Genomic DNA, 18,147 nt, shown 5'->3' with positions numbered 1-18,147 from the left:
AGCCTCTCCTTTAACAGATTTCCACTCCCTAATCATCATCATGGCCTTTTGCTGGACTAGGTTCATTAGGTCCATGTCTCTCTTGTACCAAGGAAGTCCAGCACTGAAACCAGCACTCCAGAGGTCTCACCAGATCCGAGTAGAAAGGACACTCTTCCTAACACAAGCTGGTAGATTGCTGGTGTTTGTTGCAGGCTGGCTTATGGTCAGCTTGTCACCACAATTCCCAGTGCGTTTCAAAACCTACCTGAACACAATCTTCCCCTTCCATGCTCAGTGCCCACACATGATTCAGATTGCAGAGACTTCTGCCATGCCACAGCACACAGCTGGCAGGAGGCCCAGCACAGCTCATGGCTCAGTCCTGACTCAGCAGCAGGAGAGGAAGCAAGGTTTTTAGTAGCCAGGAACAAGTTTAGTGAGTTCCCAGGACTATCAAAGAAATATTTTTACAGTAAACGTTTTACTCTGAACGCTTTCATAAGAGCTTCTAATAAGTCGGAAGTGGTAGATAAAAAAAGTTGTCCTGTTCGTACACTACAGAAAGCAATTTAAGAAGAACAAAAAAGAACACACCATTTGAAGATCTCTACTTCTCCAGAGTGATGTAGCAACATCAACCAGGCTACATCTCACCAGCAAACCTCCAGAAGTATTCATGTATCACCATAACCAAATAGAAAGATTATAGTCTTTTATTGATTTCTTGTTTTACAGATTCAGCTGTCAATAATAAAGTTCAATAAATTGATTCCCTAATCATAAAAACTCCTTTTACACATTATGTACAGGTACCCAAACTGCATGTCATAGCAATATCATGGACCTTCACAGGGAACAAGCTAGGGTGAGGTGCTAACTGCAAGAACATACATTCAGAGATCAAGTCATGGATATGCACAGTGCATTTGGCACACCTCACTGAAGATTGCCCACACAGGGACAGTAAAATAATCCCAACAAAGTGATAACAGGGATTAGTTCAACTACATTAATTCCAGGAGGAACACTTAATTCACAATTAAAGTAGCCATCAGAAGAGATTTGATTAAGTTGAATCAAATGCAGCTGAACTAATCATTTTAATTTCATTAAGCAATCCTCTACAGACAAATCCTAGGCCGTAAGATCCATCTCCAATATTAAACAAATCTTTTCAGCTGAGATATGCAAAAGTTTGAGAACTGAGGGGAACTCAGGTATTAGAAGTATTCTTTGGCAGTTTGATACAAATATAGAAAATACATTACTTTTGAGGGCTACACTAAGCTTTTCTCATTTTATATCTTTACTGCCAGCACTGGAACTGCTTCAGTGACACAGTAACACATATGGCAAATTAAACACAACCTTACATTTTAATGAAACAAATTTCTTATTACAGATAAATTTCAATACTCCAGATACCGTGCAACAGGCTCCACTCCCCACAAAGAAAGTTAAACTTCACGTTCAGTGAGAAAACTTGCCTATGTCAGTGACAGAACCCAGAAAACACTGCATGACTGTTCACCTTCTCTGCAATATAGGACCTGGCACACACAAGAGACCAGTCTGCAAATGTTACTCTGAGCATTCCAGCTCATACAGAAAGCAGTTTGATGTCAAAACCATTGGTTAATTGAATATACTTTCTTTTTTATAAGATGAAGTAGACCACAGGTCTTTCCTGTAACTGCAATCTGATCTTGGTGTGATGCACAACTTCAGCTAAGAGTTTATGCAATCTGCTTTGTAACATTACATTGAGCAACAACAGTTAAAATACACCATTTCACAACGAGGCAGACATTCATTCAAAATGTGACAATTCCCTTTTAAAAGCAGTTGTTTTCCCTTCTAGTGACATGGCTATCCCAAAGGAGATAAAGCCACTCATTCTGAAGAGGTGGGGTGGGAGAGAAAAACAGGAAACACTTCCAGAATGAAGCGTCCAACAGTTCTACAGCCTGCAGGACAGAAGGCTGCAGTGTTCATCTCCAGTAATACAGCTCTAAAGATATTGCTTTGTCCAAATGCTGCCATAAACTTTTAATTTCAAATTACTTCCAACAATAGGAATGTAACTCAAACAGGGCATTCCAGGATGAAGACCATTTAGCCAATATATCTATTATCTCAGTTTTGAGATATTGTAGTGCAGCTTCACTTTATCTTCCATCTTGTCTGCTGCAGACCCCCATTCAAACTTGTAATGCTCAGTTCACAACAAACCCAATAAAAGGCTTAAGCAGTCTCCCTTGCTGGGTACACAAGCAGTGAGTCACATTATCCATGGAAGTTGACACACTTCATTTTCAGATCTTTCAGCAAGTATGCCAGAGCCTTTGCCTGCTTAAGTGAGCATTTTCTGGGGCAAATAGGCATACAAACAATACATAGTACTGTTTATGCTTATTCCCTATGAAAACTGATACTGAGAGATGTTTCACTCAGGACTGTAGGGAATACTTTCATTCCACCTCAAAGGAAAAAAAAAATAAGAGGAGGTGAATAGTCCTACATAGACTGTCTAATTCACTTACCATAGAAGCTTCAATTCCTTTTTATGGAATCTTCTTAGTATTTCTAGAACTTGACACCTACAACTGGCTTAGTCATCCCAGCCAAGTAGCAGTCTCTATTCTCAGTTAACAGAACCAACTTCTCTGGAATTCACATATTATACAGTAAATACATCCAAAGACAAACCATTAGCTCTGAAATGCCTGACCATGAAGAATTAAGAAGAAACAATGATGAGAGTTTTTTCTTGGATTTGAGGACCTTCAGGGCACAGAACTCCTATTTATGTTGTCCTGTAGATTTCACAAAACTTAATTCTTGCATGTTCTTTTGGTCACCTGGACATGAAAGTGAGGGTAATTCAGCTTTGAACAGCTTTGCTTACAACTTTTTTACATACAGGAAATCTGTGTATTCCCCATTCCCATAGATTCTCACGCATTCACACAGACTGTCTAGAAAGGTAAGACACTTTATTGAATTTTTTGATAAATTAAGAAAGGACTATGAACCAAACTTATGGGTCACAGGTGCTTGTAAACAGACATCAATTCCTTCCCACAGAAAGCCTGACTCCATTTGCTCATCCAGCAGTCACTTTCCCCAGCGTTGCTCACAGGCTGCATAGTGATGGAGGGCAGAGAAAAATTCTTCATAGCTGATGTTTAGGTGGGAAGGCAAAGAACTGAGAAAGCAAGATAGAAAAGTTAAAATATGCTCTTATAAATGCAGTATTTGTGTGGCCAGTCAGGAATATCATTAAAGGCAAGTTATTGTCTGAGTAACCTTGTGAAGTTGTTCTCAGGATAGTTATTGTAACTCAACTCTAGTAACTAAACCAGCTGTTAATATCCTGTCACTCTCTAAATCAAAGCCTCCCGAGCACACAGGGCCCTTCAAATTACTGAGAAAGCTGAAACAACAAAGGTGTGCCCTGATATTTCAGTGCTCTATAAATTCTCTCATATTTAAGAAGTACAGCAAATCCAGTCAGTTCAGTTATTGCTAAAATTGGAAAGTAATCCAGGTATGTGATCATCTTATCTTATTTCCATTATATCCTTACTTTCCCCATTAGAAACCCGTAAGCCACTCAAAATCAACATAAGGAACACTGACCACTGAGACTAGGTAGTGACAGAAGTTATTCCTTAAACCTGAAGCCTGCTGTTGCCTAATCAAGACTAAAAAAGCAACAATGAATGTTTGGCAAGTTTCATTTTATAACTTTTAAACACCCTCAAATCTATCTCCAGACACTTGCTTAGATAGATCTCCTCTTACAGCTATTTCCATAAGCTAATTCACATAAACACGTGCTTAGTTAGGTATTATTCCAGTCTGTTTCACAGCATTTATAAGCAACTCACATGATCTCTGTCAGTCTGATGTGCCATGGAAGGAATCCTAACGTGCTGTCCACAGGACCAAACTTCAAGACTAAATCAGGATCGGGAAATCCATTTGTACCTGTAATAACAAATTAGGTTTTATTTAATTCATCAGAGGTTTTGTTTTAGTTCTAAACTCCTAAGGCATCTGCTTTTTCAGTAAATGCTTCCCCCCCCCCCCTTTTTTAAAATGAAGCTCCCAAGGACAAGTTAACAATTAAAAGCTCAGGAGGATAGACTGATCTTGAAACACCTGGCACAACCAACTGAACAAAAGCTTAGGCAGCCACTGCAGGCCCAGCTGGACTCTTATTTTTATGCCAGGGAGTTTACAGAGACTTGGTTTGGAAGTGACAGGAACAGTTACATTGTTTCGAACAACAGCAAACCTTAACAATGCAGTTTAATCTGACTTGCTCTAGTTTTGTCTTGGTAAACTCTATTTTAGTAGCATAGAACATGCTGTACCCTGATCCTACCTGCTGCAGTTGAGTAAAAGGACTATTAAAACAAAAAAAAGCTTAAGGAGGTTTCACTGAAGAAAAACTTGATATTACAGACCATCAAGGAAACGAGTTGAAAAAAATAATACTGTTAGATGACTCATCTCTTTCTCAGTATGGGGCTACACAGAAGTTTTAAAACCAACTTCTACTACAAAATTTCAAGCAAACTGTTGCAGCTGACATCTTTCTGGTGAGATGAGTGAGGAAGAACAGGGCAGTATTTTTTTTTTCTCCATTACTATGTGGACATCATGACCCATTCCAGGGTAGAGCTAGGTAACACTGATGAATTTCACCAGATGCTTACACTTACTACCCATACCTTAAAACCCCAGCCATTATCATTTCCTTAGTGAGAGCATCCTATTCATCTCTTGAGGTTGAAGATAAATCAGTGCCCAAACACTACTGTCTCTGTCTCCCTTCCATATATTTCTGCAGTGCGTAGGCTATTCCAGGCTAAAATTGGCAGACAGGAAACAGGCTTAGAATGAAGAGCTTGAGTCCAGCTTTTCCTGTTAACTCTAGCAAGTTGATTAGAGCAACATGTGAAAACCAGTAGAGCACCCCCCAAGGGGATCCAAGAAGCTAGGATGTTTTTCTTGCAGCTACCTAGCTCATACGAAAAGCATTCCAGCAGTCAAAACCCTACTTTGCTATAATGCTGCAATTAGTCATGATTATTGCATGCTATTTCTTGTCACCCTGCCCATTAGTCACCAATTCTGCAACTTAGCTGCAAGAGTGCTTATACTGCATAATGACTACCTTTAGCAGATAAAGTTTAATACTGCCTATTTGCTCCAAACCTCAGGTGTTATTTCTGGTTTTTCCTCATTTGTTTAAAAAACAAACACAAATAACACTAAACTAAAGCAGTCAAGAGCCTTTAACAATATTCAGTTTAGCTGTAGAGCAGCTTAACTAAGGTCCTATCAGATTTTGCTCTGCCCAGGTTTTCAAACTGAAGCTGGAGACTTCAAGGAGTTCACATTCACATTCTCCCTCCCCAGAGAATCATCACAATAGTCATTCTTTTACCAGAGGTAAAAGCACGTGCATTTCTAGAGAAGGATAAAATTTAGATACAAGCACCTTGTGCCACAGTCCAATCTTATCTCAAAGTTAGGGAAAAAAATTGTAAAGCAAAAGCCACTTAAGTGTTCAGAAGCTAGCATGTTAGTGTGAAAGAGCTCTGCAGGGAAGCAGCGAATACTTAGAATTGGGGACTCTGGAGGAAGTGGACAGCTTTACTCATCAGCTGATTCAGTAGCTGAGTACTCCTCAGCTGGTTCAGCGGCAGGATCTTCAATACTGCAATGGCTTTTCAAACAGGAAAAGACCTTCAGAGAGCCCAGTTAATTCTAACATTTCCTTCTGGTTCCTATCTGAAGGAAAATGAAAATGTACACTGTAGTATTACTGTCAGAACAGTCTATTAAAAAACACAGTACACTGTGCTTTCCACTCTACATCTATTTCTCTACCTAAACATATCAGCACTACGTTTAATTTATATTTGGAAGCTCCCCCCAGAGCTGCTAGAGTTACAGCAGTCTTCAAGTTTAGTGCACACAAGAGAGAAGGATTTGGGAGCAGTCTTTAAAAAAAAGAGGCTAAAGGACTTCCACACTTCAAGGGATGGGAATCTGACAACATCCCTTAGAGGTCAGGAGTTGTGCAAGGGGAACATGAAGGAATTTGTAGAGCTGATAGCACAACTTTTCTCCACATAGATTTTACAGGGCAACTTGAGCAGCCTTAACTGATAGTCATGTTTCCTACTGGAAGGCAGACGGCAAGTAGACACAATATTACAATGCAATTGGCACCTACTTTTTTGAAAACAAGCTGGTTAGCTAAGGCATTGATCAAAAGAAAGTGCTCTTACACTGCAGAAAACTCAAGCTGTAAGAATTAATTGCACAACTGGATTAAGAATGAAAAAAGACAAGACAAGCTAGGGCCATACCATTTTAGGACTAGGCATCAATGACTGCATCCTAAACATGAACAGAAAGTTTAAAAACTATCAGGTATTTAAATCAAAATGTGAAAGCCCAGAACTTACAGAAGACACCATGAACACAAGCCCTAAAAATATAACTACTCCAGTACTGGTTTTCAGAACTCATTCTCAACTTAGTAACTCAGATGTTTGCACTTGATATTGTTTCATTAAGGATGCAGAGAAACTAAATTTGCCTACAACTAAAACGAAGTTTCACAAATGAATGGTAAATAAGTCATGAAAGAACACTTCACCTCCAACAATGTCCTAAACATTAAAACAAAGCAAATTAATAAACAGGACTAATAAATAATAAAAAAAATCTTATCTTGAGTTATTAGCCAGATAGATTAAGCAGCCTGTTTTCAAAGTTTGCAGTTTTGACAGGTTAAAGTCTAGAAGATTTCTCTTTCTGTGCTCAGCTAGCATGCAATACTTCAAAAATAAATGTGCTTGTTTTAAGACTAGATCTAATACTTTTAATATATCCAGACACTTACACAGACAAGATCCCCAACAAGTGTCTGAAAAGCTTCAGTTAAACATAACTGGCCAAAATAGATAGATGGGTATCGATTGTCACCAGTTCTACATTTAAGTAGCGTCTGTTGTAAAGAAGCAACATTATTAAGGAAATTATTAATTTCCTTAAATTGCCTTTGAGGTATAACAGGATAGATATCTTAAGTTACTTCTTAAAGTGCTTTATTAAGTACATTTAATAATTCTGCTACAGGAGAAGCTCTGATGTAGCATGTTGACAATAGGGAGAGAACACAGGTTGAAGTGTCCAAACTGACATGGAAGTCAGTTCACAGAGCAACTGAGCTGACCACCCACTTGAAAAACAGGAATCACTCTTACAGTCCAATTAACAGAAGCCACACTACAGTAATGTGCTTGCAGTCATCCAATTTGAAGTCTGCAACCCAAAACCTGAACTCTGCCAAGCTAATTACAGCTGCAATCAACATGCACTGATCACCAAGGAAAGCTGAGCAACTTATTACAGCTCCACTGGAAAAGTGGACGCTTATTCTGAACTACTTTTCCCAGATGTTCCCTTGTTCTGAACTACTTTTCCCTGCCCTTTTCACAGCTATTGCATATAGCCACACACCTCAGCACAGAGTCAGTAACATACATGAATTAGTAATGAAGAAAACTAAACTAGTGTGGGTTATGCAGCAACAAAAGATCATCAGGTGTTCTCTCATTTGCACTCAGGGTGGTAGTCAGGCAGCAGTAACAGCTTTAATCACTGTAACCAGATCTGGAAAAGATCCTGTGCGCACCCACATTTGCAGCACACTAACTTGCAAGAATTTAACTTTAGTTAGAATAGTCTAATATTAGGTTATCCCAGCAGTGCTTTTTTCAGAAAGCTCATTGCGGAACATACCACAGAGGCTGTTAACTTTGAAAAGACAAGACTCTTCAACTTAGCTTAATGTTGGCTTTTTCTGCTTAAAGAAGCAGTTCAAAAGGGAGTAAATCAGGAAGAAATTTTTAAAAGAAGGCTGAAAGCCATAATCATAGCTTACTCTGATAGACTAAGCATCAAGATGCATACATTCCAAGCAATAAATATACTACAAATCAAATCTGTTATGGTCAAGTACTCTTTCCCCTCCTCCCTATATAACATATTATACTTACTACTTAATAAGTTGTCTAACACATTCACATCCAGGTCTGTGTGTGTTCTTTGCTGCTGTGCTACCAACTGACAGAAGTTCTGAGCAGCTTTTACTATGTCTGCTTTTCCATCTTCCGGAGACAGCACCTTCAATGTAGATTGGCAATTTAAAACTGAAAGCACAAAACACAGTTTAAAAGCAACAGAAATATAATTGTTTTGCATGTGCTTAAGATATTCACAGGAGGCGATGGAAAATAACTTGCAGTTTACTTCATATATTAAAATGAGCCATGGATATACCTCATCTGTCTTAGAGAACTGGGTAAGAGTTCTACGGATTTGCTGTATTACTAAAACATAAGCTTAAGGCAACTATTTGGGGTAGTCTTACAAAAAGGGGTTTCTTTAATTCCATCTTGAAATGGAGAGTTTCTCAGGGAATCTGGATTGGTTCTTACACTGTCAGACAAAGCACTGAGAGGAAAGGTGCCTGGATAGTAAACTAAGAGGTAGTAAGAGATGCAGAAAGACCCGCAGTTCAGGGAAAGGAAAAAAAAACCAAACTAATTCCTACCCTAAAACAGAAAGGCATTTTTAACAGCTATTACACACACTTATGTGTCACAGTGATTAAGCCAGGGCCCTCCCTCAATGTGAGCACAGGATGTTCCAGCAGAACTCCAAAATTGATGCAAGAGTTACAACGCTGATCTAAGATCGCTACAGAGAATGCAGAACCAGACAATAGTTCAGAATTCACCTATTTATCCCTACTAATGCCTGTAACTAAAGAGCACACTTCACAACAATAACAACCTTTATGTCTGCACTATTGTGAGGCAAAAGTCTTCTGTACTATGTGACTTGCATCATTGTCAGTTCTGGTAAAGTACCTAAGGGATAAACATACCGAGGAAGCTGAAGGCTACATATAGTGTGCTATAGCCAAATTGAAATCAGGGAGCCGAATACTACTGTGTGAACACATTAAAGTTATACTGAATTTATGTTAGTTATAACCAGATACTTTAAAACTGTAGAACCTGACTGCAAAGGATCACAGATCACAGTCAAAAGACTCATAAGAATACCTAAAACCCCTCAGCCACCACAATGAAAACCGTTCCTTGATACTGTTTCCATCAACAAGTCTCAGCAGTTCATTTGGTGTGAGCGTAAGTATTTCGATTTAGGTAAGTGCAGCTAAGCATGCTGGAGTTTAACATATTAACAGCCTCTCTACTTCATTTTCTGCTGGTTATTTCAACCCTCACAGGAATAAAAAGTAGTAACATGAAACTTGGGTGCTTCTATGTAAATGCTAACACCTTAGGCCAAGTTGTTCATAAGGCAAGCTCATGCTACAACACTGAACCGGAAAACTGGCACAAAGGATTTTGGCACCCTGTCAGCTCCTGAAGGGTAAGTAAAACTCAGCCAGTAGCATTTTTAAATGCAGCTAGAAGTGAAGTGCTACAGCTTGTGTAGTCTTTTTAGAAGTTTTTGAACTATGACATTCTTTAAACATAAGGGTTGTTTAGCTTTTAATTGCAAGATGTATTTAAATATTATGAGTCATAGTTAGGACAGTTGCAAGCACCTGCCTATCCCTTTAACACCAATGCCTGCCTTCTTAAGTACATGCTTATGATTTATTACATTTTGAACAGACTTCTAGCATTTGTGTTGGGCAGCAGACCTCCAATAATGAATACTTACAGAAGTATTACTGAATAAGGAACATTAACCTTGAAACATACTCGTGCCTTCCACATCTAGCCACATGCAAAAGCTGCTATCACCAAATTTTATTTTTTTTTTTAAAGTATGCCCTTTACCTTCCTGGTGTCATTATACATTGCCATGACAGACAGCAATTCTGCTCTTTCCCTTCTTCATCTCCAAACATACTCCTCAAAGTGGGAAAATGGAAGTGCACACATTGCTAACTTGACATCAGTTCCCTCACTCTTACTCCAGTGCTTTTTCAAGCCTCAGTAAAAGAATTCACTGAAACAGTGGGGAGTTGAGGTGCATAGATGCATTGAAGGAGTCATGGCACAACAGTCAGGCTAACAGGAGAATCAGACCACCCAGTAATGATTACTATGGCAAGGAGAGAGCAATGCTTAGCTGTTAGTTAAGCATAATCAAAGTTTAATACTAGCTCAGGAAGGTTCCATGTGTTCTGATAAACAGTGCATAAAGAAGGAAAAGGTCACTGTACACAGGAACATGTTTAAGTAAAAGCAGAATCATGATTTATATACAGCAATTTAGAGCCATAACAAGCTCCCTTTGTAGTTCATCTTACCTTGACCAGTTTTGTCTTGATTTGCAAATTCCACTGTGTACTTGGAACAATCTAGTCCTATAAGTTCTTGCTGTTGTTTTAAAATTTCATCCATCAATCTTGAATTATTCCTCTTGAAAATACCTTTAAAAAAAGTTGCATGTCAGCCAACTCCTATAAAGAGTGCTACAAAACCAATCTGACACTAGGCAGGAAGAAAAAAGTAGTCAGTACTGGTTTCAGACTGGAGTTCACAAGCACAGTTAAGAATCCAAAGCAAATGCTACTGCACACGACTAATTTCCGTAACCTTGGAAAGAACTCATATGCTTTTGTTCCTCTTTCATCCACCTGATCTAAGTAGCAAGCTGAAATTGCGGAAGACTTACTTTGTTGTCCTTAGTATGCTAGCAATAGTTCCAGAAAGCAATAACCTACCAGCACAGAACCACCAAGTCAGATTAACACCAAATTTCTTCAATGCCTGTGCCGCTTAAGTCTGCTACCACTTACTGCTCCATCCCCAGGGCTGCAGGCTAACAAAGCAAGTCACCAGTAAATCAGCATTTCAGGTCTTGGTAACCACCCACACTTATGCCACGGCCAATACCACAAATTTCCTAATAAGAGAATTTCACAAGCTGTATATTCCAAGGAGTTAACAAGGTCCATGGTATTTTCATACTTACGTAATTGTGGCAGACACATTTTGAGTGCAGGAAGTTACAAAACCTCGCTTAACCAAATATACTTGGGTTCCTTTACTAAAATAAATTCTAGCTTTTGAGAAACATAATGCAGCAATTTCTAATTAAAAGCCACAGTAGAAACTAAATGTTACAATTTAAATATTTACAAACTAAAAGCATGGTTAGGCATATCACTTAGGAACTGGACAGTGCTTTCATATATTATATTAGGTTGTTACCAAGTTTCATTCAGAAACCTTACATCAAGCACTTCTGTTGACCAGTCTAAAAATGCCCACACACTAATCTTACAAGACACACTGAATTTGTATGCGATTTTATAATCGGGCTTATGATTCATCACCTCAACCTGGTTCTAGCATTTGGAACTGCTACAACAGTTTCCACATCAGCAGAGGTCAAACAGTGTATAAACACTGGCGTAAGATCATAATACAAGAGGAGTTAGTTTGCAATATGAAGTGATACATCATCATCATCATCATGGCTAGGCTTCGCAAACGAAGATTTGAGAAGGGCTCTACCCACGCTTGCTACAAGCGTGCTGATGGCTAAAAAGGCCAATGCAAGATAGACCAGTCTGGTTGCAGAAGGTGCAGCAGAAAGACTCCTCAGGTGGTATCGACAAGAAGTGATACAATGCATTTATTTAATACACTAGCCCCTAGCCCTAATGAGTTAGTACTTTTCTACTGGTTTCAGAGGTTTTAATAGATGGTAAAGTATCTGTTTTTTCTCCCATACTGGATACTTCCTGTAAAATAAAATATTTTATTTCATTATAGAAGTTTTAGTGATGTTTATAACTGATTTCACATGCTTACAGACAAGCAATCTTATTAACACATCAACTCCTATAGGAAAAAAAATACTTTTGTCAAGTCTAAACTAAAGTTAAATTGTTAGATTTCGTGCTCCTGCTCTGTAGTGTATATTGATACATAACAGCAATTGAGAATGCTGCTTTGATATAATTCCACCTGGCTAAGGCTGTTTCGTGTTAGGGTTAGCACAGGTTGTCTTCCCTACACCAACAGGCAGCAGCAATGCAGCTACTGCAATTGCCAATCCTGGGCCATCTTCAACTAAGATCTGAACAAGGTCACAGGAGCCTCACCTCTAAGACTCACTTGACTTCCATATACTTTAAGATGAGAAAAAACCCATGTTCAGTATCCAAAAAAGACGTGATATAATTAGGAAAGGTTCCCAATCTGGGAAACAGGCAGTTGCCCTCTTCTTCCCCTTCTCCACTCAACACTAATGACACCAAACACTTTCTTGTGAAAGGTTTTTGCCTATTCCTGTCAGAGACCAGAAGAACAGATTTAAGAATCCTCACTCCAGCTCTAAAATAAATAAGACATTTAGCACGACAAAAGAACAGACCAAGGTGTTTGCTACTCAGTAAAAAGAGACATTAGATAAAGGACTTGGTCCAGCTCTGAAGTGAGGGTCCTTCAACACACAGCAGATGCAGAAGACTTGCTAAATGTGTTATTAAGATTTATCTGAGTATCACCCTTCTATTCTCCTCATTTATCTCACACATCCCCTCAGTTGTTGAAATTTAGGTCCTGTGCGGCTCTTAGAACAGCAGTTCACAATAACCAGGAAGCTACTAGAGTTGTACCATTCAGTTGCAGTATGCATTTCTTGGACAGGCCTCCACATCTAAATTCCAACTGATGCAGAAACCTTGACACATATTCTGAAGAGAAGATCTTGAAGCACAGCACAAGGTAGTAAAAATCCAAACTAACTGAAATCTTCATTTAAAACCAGCAGCATTTGGGAACTTTATTCCTTCAGTGTTTTGTCTCTCACTCAGTGCACAAGAGACTTATGAATGCACATGACTGCAAACACAGTCCTGCCAAAGGCAATGTTCATGGGCCAAATTCATATTTGACTTCAAACATTTTACATGGCTGTCGCTCAGATATATGTTCCTTTCCCTTACAATACCTCAAACCCCCATCTGTCTACAAAGTTCATTTTTTTTAAAACCTTAGAAAAATACCTAAGTTAGGTCTGGAAGATGCTGTTGCTAATTTATACATGAAAAATAGAGCAAAAAAGTGCACAAGTAGACCAACTCACTAACAGAATTAAAGCGTTCCTTTAACAAACAGCAGCAAAACTTAAGTCTTGATTTACTGCTACATTCCAATTTTGTTCACAGTCTCCCACATAAGTTGAAAGAAAGTCCATAAAGTGACTTTAATGTTACAGAAAGTTAACGTTTGACAAGAGGTCTAATAAATTTTAGCAATACAACAGCTGTCTGCTGTTAAGTGGGAAAGATTTCAGCATTACTACTGTTTCTAATACGGAACACAAACATGAAACTATAATTACTTTTTCTCATTAGAAATAATTTCTGGTTTTGAAAAGCAGGAATTGTTTTGTTCAGTCAGAATTCTGAAGCCTTTGCAAGCTCGTGCAAATGTGTGTATTTGTGCAAATGAAGTGTTCTAAGAATTACACGTATTTAAGCACTATAATTCCCAAAGCAAAAGTATAAAAATTCCAGTTTTGTGCATTTGTTTTGGGGGCTTTGGCTTGTTAGGTTTTGTTTATATTCAACCACTGAGAACTTGTGAGCTGTTTTCAGGGATAATACTTGCTTTTACAGCAGAAGCTGCAAACACGCTGTTGGTCATTAGTTCCCACTGGAGCTGAGGCCAACCAGAAGTGTTTCAGCTTCCTGCAGTAGTCCTCCATTACACAGGTCCTTTCCAGGGCACATACCTTTCGCTTGGATTTACAGTAGTTACAAGCCAGGCCCCTTTGCTGGTAACCATGGTGTTGCAGCACTTTAGAGACCGACAAACAAAATTTGTCATTAAGAGGCTGAGAGTTCAGCATAAGCAAAAGTGACAAAAATTGTTAACTGGAAGTCAAAAACTTCCAGGGCACAGAGAAACACCTGATGATGTCAACCATTTGTTTGTCTGACTAGACTACCACAGTGACCACCTGTTAATGCCTTGGTGACATCTCAAAGTTCAACATTCTTAAATGGCCTGTTTTTTAAAGCATCAGAATCTGGTAAAACACAGAACAAGAGTCAGCTCTTCCTTATAAGGGACCACCTTAATCAAAGTTAGGCATAGGAAAGAACATATTGCCACAGCATTCCACTTATTAGCTTTTCCTCAGCTTCTCCCAGGGCTAACAAGAAAAAAAGAGTTATTGTAATTGTTATGAGGTAACAAGCTATTTAAAGCATCAAAATATTAGCATTTTGAGAAATGTCAAATCATAATCCTCTTCAAAGAATGTACAAGCAAGAAACTGTCTGAACACATGAACAAGTCTTGCCTACATCCTTGTGTTGGATTGTGCTGGTTGATAATGGAGGATGGCATGGTCATTACACTGGACCTCACAGGATATGGAAAGCCAGAAGAAAATATCTTTATTCCAAGAGCCTAGCAAAAAAAAAAAATTAATTCAAGTTTAAATGTAGCTGAAATAACTTAAATTTCAGCCAGATTAAAGCCACTTATGATGGCGCTAACCAAACAGAAAGAATTCGAGTTAGAATCTTGCAGGTGACCATTCCACACACATTTCTTCTTGAAGGGGTATTCTGCACCAGAAGAACAGGAGATCATCAGCAATTGAGAGAAGAAACACTACTTTTATTTTTCCCATAGCTTTAAGGACATTTCTTTTGCCTACTGGAGTACTCTAAACTTTCAAAGAATTTCTAAGAGAAAACTGGTCAGAAGCAAGCAGTTCACTGGAAAGCTAAAGCCAGGATGAAGAAACCCACGTTCTCAATACAGTCACAATACGCGCTTCAAGAAACCTTCAACCTGAAGCATGTACTTGGGAAGCCAAAGTACCCAAATACTAGGATTCAGTAAGCTCCCAAAAATCACTCTAGACTTGTCCCAAACTACTTCAGAAAAGCTTCACTGATGGACAGAAGTAACACTCAGGCAAGCTTTCCCAAAGTGGCAAAACAACCAACAAAAGAAAGTTAAAGTACATAGCACTGGTCAAATGTTTCTGCTCCCCAGAAGATATTTTAACTGCTACTACATAACTGCACAATCACTGCCTTTTGACTGCAGGAAGGCTTCAATATCTCCTCAGAGATAAGGTCTTGACTAGCATGACTGGATTTCTACCAAGTAATAGGACTGGCAATACAGCAGTCAATAGAAATAAATCCTTGATCAAACCCCTAAAATTTTAAGTCAAACTGCATTTACTCATCAAGGCGCTCCCAGTAGCAGACTTAAGACTTGACTAAGTCTTAAGCAGACTTATTATGACTTTGTTCTGCTGCACATCAATGAAAATTGGGAGAATGAAAAGGACCCCTCCCACACACAAGAGGCAGTAAAGCCAGGCCACCTTAGGCCTCCAAGTGTGCTGGGGCAGCAGAGAAAGTCTCCGTTCTGAGCTCTGCACAACTCCAGCCAAGTTGCCTTTACAGTTACTGGTAGCAAACCAGTGTCAACTGGAATACAGCTACTACTGGACACTGAAGAATACACAAACAACCCTGTATTTAGTAATTTTGTTAAAAACACAGAAATTCATATTATAAACAAATAGACAGCTTATCTTGCACTTCTTCTGCAAAGAACTTCATGTGCTTTCTCTTCCTGTAGAGGTGGCAATTAAGGACACACTTTGAATTTAATGTTTCTGCAAGAAACTGACACATTATTTCTTCCAGAAAATGCAGCCACAGAAGACCACACTTATAATCAAAGTTTTCTGTTGCAATCAAAAGAACCTCAGCACTACAAACATGCAGTGAAGGAAAAGGAAACAAATTAAAGTACACCTCACTACAGTTAACATTGATTCACAGCACTCATCACTGGTTTTCCTTCTCCACCACAGTCAGCATCAGTGGGGGCTCTGATAAGTCAACAGCTGGTACAGTTGTATGAACACGGAACCTTACTGAAGCACCTCAGCTTCAGTCCACAAGAGTCATCATCTGAGAAGACGGAAACAAGTGCACACTGTAATTAAGGTTCACCCCCTGCTAGTGATAAGAACAAGCTGTACCTGACTTTATTAACCTTCACGATACCACTCCTACTGCTCAGAGTTCCAGACATCATTATTATTCATGACCAGATTTAGCACAAACAGCAACATCCTACTTAATGACAAGTCTATCTGGAAATGGTGCATGCTCTATCAAGACACCATAAGGAGCTTAGCACCAAAAGAAAGAAAACATATGTGCTATTACCAGAAGTAAGCATATACTAAATATACATGAATAACTACTTGCTCACCCTCCAAAATCAAGTCCATAAAGCTCTGCTGTGCAACAAGCAATTGTGGCGCCGATGGCCAGTTTAAACTGCTGACTGGTATTAAGCCCAGTTTCTTACGATAATCTTAGAGAATCTAGTGAAAGTCAAATCCTATGAGTCTTCTTTCACACATGAAGGATCAGACATGAAACAGAACTATAAATGGTGGTGGTTTAAAATAAAAATTAAAAAATTCACAAATGCCTATGCTCAAGGAAAAGCCTGCACACCTCAGATGCTTTTGATGACAAAAAGCTTTTAGACAAAAAAGTTTTAGCTCCTCACTAGGAAAAGAGAGGAAGACAGATTTGTTGCGTGACTACTTCAGACTGTTAAATCCAAACTCTGAGCTTATCTTTATGATACTCCATGACGTGGAACCAATGTATCTGCAAGAGTAAGAGTTCAACAACCAACAATCTTACACCTGAGACACAGTAATGAATAAAATCACATAGCAGATATTAAAAAAACACCAAAGTTTTCACAAGCACTGGCTCAGGCTTAACTCAAATGCCAAGCAGCATCAAATGCAGATCACATAATGTAATTTTATGATACAGACAGGACACACATGATTACATTTAACTACCTGTCCATCCTGTCTTTTCACATAAGAGTACGTGAAAATAGATGGCTACTTTCATTCATCCACTTCTGGAAATTTAGACCTAGCTCATAAACAGTGCTTACAAGAGCAGGTAGCCTAAAGCTCTTCCCTACTCCGTCATGCTTTCCGATGCCAGCAGCCCCTGCCAGCCCAGGGCTGAGGACGAGGCTCTAGAAAAGCCCAACCTTCTGCTCCCTCCAGTGCGCAGGCAGGATAGCGTCACCCCGACACAGGAGCCGGGGCAGGAGGGTCATTCCCCAGGCCAGGAGCGCTGCAGCGGCCGAGCAGCTCCAGGGGACGGGAAAGGAGCTGCTAGCACCGAGGCTGGCACCGGGCTTGGGAAGACCCCAGGAGAGGGCGGCCCCCTGGCTCTGCGCCAAGAGGCGCCACTGGGGCGGGCACAGCCCGGGGTCTGGGCTCGGGGCTGCCGCGGCGCCGCTCACCGTTGTGGTCGTAGACGCTGACGTAGGAGATGCCGACGGCCATGCACCACACCACCAGGCTGGCCATGTCTGCGTAGCTCGGCTCCTCCTCGGTCACCACCAGCCCCACGTGCACCGGCAGCTTCCGCAGAGCGCGCCCGTCCGCGCGACACCGCTGCCGCCCGCGCGCCGCCGCCGCCTGCCCGGGCGCGCGCCGTCGCTGCCGCCGCCAGGCCGCGCGCGCCTCGCGCAGGCCAAGCGCGCGGGCGGCAGGCGCGAGAAGCGCGCAGGAGGCGGCGGCGGCGGCGGCCGCGCGGCCGCGCAGGCACGCGAGCAGCGCGCGCTGCAGGCAGAGCAGGGCGCGCACCAGCGCGTGCAGCGCGCGCCACGCCAACCCGCCTGCCCCGCTCATGGAACCGACCGAGAGGAGCGCGCGGGAGCTGCCTCAGCCGCGGCGCGCCGCCCGCCTCGCCGCCGCCATCCCCTCACGGAGCCCGCACTCCCCGCCCGGCAGCCGCCCGCGCCGCCATCTTCCCGCCGCCCCGCCTGATCTTTCACCTCTCGACCCGCCACACGCCAAGCGCCCGTTGGCCGCCGGGCGCGTCAACGTCACTTCCGCCCGAGGAGCGCGAATTACGTGGCCGCCAAAGAGGGAGGGGGCGGAGTCAGGCGGGAAGGCGGGGCCGGTAACGCTCCGAGAGGGGGTGGAGGTCCAGGAGGCGGCGGGGCTGCTCCGGGAGGGGGCGGGGTCGGGAGC

The 18,147-nt window shown here is 41.0% G+C and overlaps 1 protein-coding gene across 3 annotated transcripts; it reads right to left on the bottom strand.

Annotated features, from left to right (window-relative positions):
• Positions 1-677: 677 nt before the first annotated feature.
• Positions 678-17,946, bottom strand: NUS1 (NUS1 dehydrodolichyl diphosphate synthase subunit). Of its 3 annotated transcripts, none has more exons than XM_027899100.1 (5): positions 17,412-17,946; positions 10,370-10,492; positions 8,073-8,225; positions 3,876-3,975; positions 678-3,190 (listed from the first exon to the last, which is right to left on the bottom strand). In XM_027899100.1, exons 1-5 carry the CDS (start codon positions 17,800-17,802, stop codon positions 3,100-3,102), a joined length of 858 nt encoding a protein of 285 aa, XP_027754901.1. In that variant the 5' UTR covers positions 17,803-17,946; the 3' UTR covers positions 678-3,099. The 3 variants fall into 3 exon arrangements, 1 of the variants encoding a protein (XP_027754901.1); XR_003572920.1 differs by lacking the exon at positions 678-3,190 and adding an exon at positions 5,657-5,790; XR_003572919.1 differs by lacking the exon at positions 678-3,190 and adding an exon at positions 5,619-5,790 and having other exon boundaries at positions 3,907-3,975.
• Positions 17,947-18,147: the final 201 nt, after the last annotated feature.

Source organism: Empidonax traillii, unplaced genomic scaffold (genome assembly GCF_003031625.1).
Source record: "Empidonax traillii isolate 1590-97213 ecotype Southwest subspecies unplaced genomic scaffold, ASM303162v1 scaffold641:size396790, whole genome shotgun sequence".
Taxonomy (NCBI): Eukaryota; Metazoa; Chordata; class Aves; order Passeriformes; family Tyrannidae; genus Empidonax; species Empidonax traillii.
The sequence above is the reverse complement of the archived record's forward strand: the minus strand, read 5'-3'. Positions and strand labels throughout refer to the sequence as shown.

What these genes read in the sequence shown, in the direction of transcription:
- NUS1 (XM_027899100.1), bottom strand. Translation starts at nt 17,802, where the DNA reads ATGAGCGGGGCAGGCGGGTTGGCGTGGCGCGCGCTGCACGCGCTGGTG. An exon ending in TCAAGACAAAACTGGTCAAG is followed by an intron (nt 8,226 to 10,369) that starts GTAAGATGAACT and finishes TTGTGCTTTCAG; the next exon opens with TTTTAAATTGCCAATCTACA. An exon ending in GTTAGACAACTTATTAAGTA is followed by an intron (nt 3,976 to 8,072) that starts GTAAGTATAATA and finishes TTGTTATTACAG; the next exon opens with GTACAAATGGATTTCCCGAT.